The sequence below is a fragment of the Tamandua tetradactyla genome, chromosome 8 (assembly GCF_023851605.1).
Source record: "Tamandua tetradactyla isolate mTamTet1 chromosome 8, mTamTet1.pri, whole genome shotgun sequence".
NCBI lineage: Eukaryota > Metazoa > Chordata > Mammalia > Pilosa > Myrmecophagidae > Tamandua > Tamandua tetradactyla.
In genome coordinates, this window is record NC_135334.1 from 15936009 (window position 1) to 15940644 (window position 4636).

The 4636-nt window shown below is 37.8% G+C and overlaps 1 protein-coding gene across 1 annotated transcript; it reads left to right on the forward strand.

Moving 5' to 3' along the window:
- The first annotated feature begins 267 nt into the window (after positions 1–267).
- On the forward strand, positions 268–1200 carry LOC143643254 (olfactory receptor 10D1B-like). The gene has a single exon (XM_077112001.1). It carries the CDS (start codon positions 268–270, stop codon positions 1198–1200), a length of 933 nt encoding a protein of 310 aa, XP_076968116.1.
- Positions 1201–4636: the final 3436 nt, after the last annotated feature.

Genomic DNA, 4636 nt, shown 5'->3' on the forward strand with positions numbered 1-4636 from the left:
TTTATCTAGAATTTTAAATTGTAATCTGTGGGGAAGATAGGCTGGAGCGAGCCTAATTCAACCTGGTCAAAACTATAAGTTCCAGAATGTAATCAAGAATTTGTATTATACTTTTGTTTTTACATAGATATGTCCCTACATAAAAAGTTGATTGTTGATTGTCAGAGAATGAAGCCAATACATCCATCAGAGAACTTCTTGGTTTGAGACCAGAATTCAGAGGTTGGAATTGTGCACTCCTTTTTGAAGCACAACATTCTGTCAAAGATGAGGAATGCCTCAGGGGTGACTGAGTTTATCTTGCTGGGCATCCCGCACACAGACGGTCTGGAGAACATGCTCCTTGTCCTGTTTTTGTTCTTCTACATCTTCACCCTGATGGGGAATCTGCTCATCCTACTAGCAATTGTCTCCTCCAGTCGCCTTCACACTCCCATGTACTTCTTCCTATGCAAGCTGTCTGTGTGTGACATATTTTTCCCTTCCGTGAGCTCCCCCAAGATGCTGTTTTACCTCTCAGGGAATAGCCGAGCCATCTCCTATGCAGGGTGTGTTTCCCAGCTCTTCTTCTACCATTTTCTGGGCTGCACTGAGTGTTTCCTATACACGGTGATGGCCTATGACCGCTTTCTTGCCATATGTTATCCTCTGCGCTACACAATTATCATGAGCCACAGAGTATGTGCTGTCCTAGCTATGGGAACCTCAGTTTTTGGCTGTATTCAGGCCACCTTTCTAACCACTCTCACCTTCCAGTTGCCCTACTGCAGCTCCAGTGAGGTGGACTATTACTTTTATGATATCCCAGTGATGCTGAAGTTGGCTTGTGCAGATACCTCAGCCCTGGAGATGGTGGGGTTCATCAGTGTGGGACTTATGCCCCTCAGCTGCTTCAGTCTCATTCTCATTTCCTACAGCTGCATTATATGTTCCATTCTTCGAATCCGATCTACAGAGGGCCGACGCCGTGCCTTCTCCACCTGCAGTGCCCACCTCAGTGCCATCCTCCTCTCCTTTGTGCCAGTGGTTCTCATCTATTTGCAGCCGACCCCCAATCCCTGGCTTAATGCAACTGTTCAGATCCTGAATAACCTCGTTACTCCCATGCTGAACCCCTTGATATACAGCCTGAGAAATAAGGAGGTGAAATATTCCCTGAGAAAATTACTACAGCAGCTGGCCTTCCTTCCTGAGAAGTGACAGAAAGACATCAGTAGACAACACTTTGATGGCACTGTACTACTTTAAATAGGCACTTGGGTGTTTTTCATAAAATCTTTGAGTGATAGAAGACACACATTAACATGGTTACTTTTTGCAAATTAAGAAGATAAAACTTGAATAAAATGACTTGCCCAATATAGCATAGCTAATATGTCATCATGCTCAGAATGTCTATTGGTCTTAGGCCTGGAAAAAGGGCTTGGTTGGGAGTTGAAGCCATGAGAGAAAGAGAATATGGGGAGAGTAGATGGGAAGACACTGTGGAATAGTAACTGACTCTGTTGTTTTTCAGTGTTAGAAAACCTCAGCTTGACTTTGTATTCCCCAACACAGCCAGGGGTCAATACTGAATCCAAGCCACTATAGTTTCGTAGTTTGGGATACTCTCCTCATGCCTTGGCTTTGACATTAGTCCTTCCCCCATTACATTCCTTTGTTCTTTAGTCTAAAGTTTGCATTTAGCATGATAACTGTGCTATTTAAATTCAGGCTACAATTTGAAGGAAAAAGATGATAAGGAGGGGGTGATGGGAAAAAAAATGGGATAATGGAAAAGGAAGGAGGAGATGGGAAGGGAAAGGGGTGATGAAAAAAGAAGGGGTAGAGGCAGAAGCAATTCTTCTTCCCTCTCGGTTATTTCCAGAGCAGTAAGGAAATGTGCCAGATTGAACCAGGTAATACAGCATTGTGCTTTGGTTTCATACCAAAGTGGTAAGTCAATGTATTCTTCTGAAGGAAAAATTCCCCACACCTTCATTCATCCCTCTACCTCCCTCTTTCCACCATAGTAAATAAAAAGTGTAAGTTGGAAGCTGGAAATGCATATCAAGTTATTTCAGACATGGTCAGATCCCAAAACTTCTCCCAACCTCTCTGATCATCTCTTTTGATTCTGCATTTCTAGTGTTGTTCCCTAATTACTGCTGTTCCTATGCTGCTTAAATGAGACAAATTATAAGAAAACACTGGAATAGCATTTATTTTCATTTTCAAGTAATCAGCTGATATTTGATTATTATTACTGTTTTAGAGGTAGAGAATAAAAATATAAATAAATCATGCTCCCAGCCTAAGTGAAGTTCATAATCTCTTGAAGGACAAATATTATATACATTGACATATATACTCTATAAATACAACATGATAAATCCTATATACAAGATATTGTAAAATAATTATGAAGGAATATCCCTTGCTTATGTGGAAGATGTGACATTGTTATGGGTCTTGACGATAAACAAGATGATAAAGAACAAGTTAAGGTTTTCCAAAGAAAATGAATGGACCAAGACTCTCATTTTCTCATCTCTTATTTTTCTTTTTTGCATAGGCAGGCACTGAGAATCAAACCCAGATCTCTGGCATGGCAGGCAAGAACTCTGCCTGCTGAGCCACTATGGCCCTCTTATTTTTCTTTTATTCTGGATTAAAGAGCTCTACTTGAGCAGGGATATATTAAACATGACCTTGCAGGAATATGTAAGTTCATTGTATCACTAATTGTTCAGGATTCTTCCTTTACATTTTCCCCTTTGCTCCTGTACTGGAGGAATACCAATGCTAAATCAAGTCATTTGTTTTCATCAATTCATCCCGAGTGAGGGCTTAGAGTAACAGGAAAAGAAGGGTCTATATTCTAGATTTCCCAGGCAAGATTCTGCTAATAAATCAGCCACCATAGTTGGGTTATAAACCCATTGAATATTTAGACATATCACCAAAATACCTATCCAAGCTCCTTTCAAAATTCCCCTGTAGTAGGGAAGAGATTATCAATATGGGCACTTCAGAAAGATTTCTCACCTTTGCTAAATATAATTTCTAGCCAAGGGGGATAGCTAGTGAAATGTCCAAATATAAGAGACTTTAATTATTTAAACATTTAATATTGAATATTATTATTTAATATACTTAACATTAAGTATTTAAGTATCACAAGAGCGTGCAGTGCCACAAGGTATTATAGACTTCTAATTGAGTAAATAACACAATGTCAGTTTTTGGGCCTGGAAAATCATTCTAAAAAATAGCATATGTTGGCGGGCCACGGTAGCTCAGAAGGCAGAGTTCTCACCTGCCATGTCGGAGACCTAGGTTCGATTCCCAGTGCCTTCCCATGTTAAAAAGAAAAATAGCATATGCAATAGACAGCACATTTAAAAGTTTGTGATGCTATTGTCTAGAGAGTCCACATGTCTAAAGACTTATGGAGAGGGAGAAATGGCATTTCTCTTTGCCTTTCCCTTTCTCATTGTCCTAATAATGTTGACCCCGCCCCCACCATCATCACAACTGTTTTTTTTTATAAAAGTTCACCATAGATGAATTGTCTGTTCATAAACAGGAGGGAAAATCAGAATTCATGAATTATTAATCACATGACTCAAGCTAAGTTTGGAACCATGATTCTATAATTATTATGATCACCTTTTTAGAATTAGTGAGTAGATCATTTTATCATTTCAACAATTCTTTATTCATGAAAAAACAATATGAATTTAAATTCACAATTGTCCTGGAAACCCAAGTTTTATGAGCACTTTGAGTATGTGAAAGTCCTCATGGTAACTTGGAGGCAAGTGATGGAGAAGAAAGGTGCTCTGGAATAAGGTTAAGGTTTTCTTTTTCCTCTGTCGATGGTAAATTTAAGTCATACATTCAGTATTTACTTTCCTCAGTGTTGGAATTATTTACATCTGGACCTCTTCATTTTGTTAAGGATGAGAAATACTGGTAAGCATTATGATTTATGTAAATATTATTCTTTCCAAACTCCTTCTATGCTCAATGGAAGGTTCTAAAATGTCTGATTCTCATACCAATATTTATCCTTATTTTACTCATGTGGTTAATCATAGCATTTTTTCATGTAAGTTCCAACTTAATATGAGAATGATTCTCAAAAGCTCAAATAAAATTATTCTCAAACAGTAAATTAAAAAGTAGTTTCTTGGCATAAATGATTAGAGTACCATTTTAAAGCTCCTTTCCAATTCTCTGTCTTTTTTTTCTCAACCTAGAAAGTTCTTTCCAAAGTCTCTAGCAGGACAAACTCATTTTTATCATTCAAGACTCAGTAAAAATGTTATTTTTCCCTGTGACAAATTCTTTATCTCAAGAAGTCAGATTCTTATGTCTTATGATTTGAATTAGAATTTATAAAGTCATCAATCCATTGTGTCAGAGTAAGTTTTGTCAAAGCACTTACTGGGAGTATAGGTTATATAGATTCAAGAGGGTAAAAAGGAAAAAGAACCAGCTGGAAACAAACAATACAAATTCATAGTTTTTTTTTTTTTTCAAACAAATGAAGATCTGAATTCAAGATGACTTTTCTTTTGTGGTTTATTAGCAGGAACCTCCATCTGTACATCTCACAGTAATTTTGTACCTATTAAGGATTTCCAAAGTC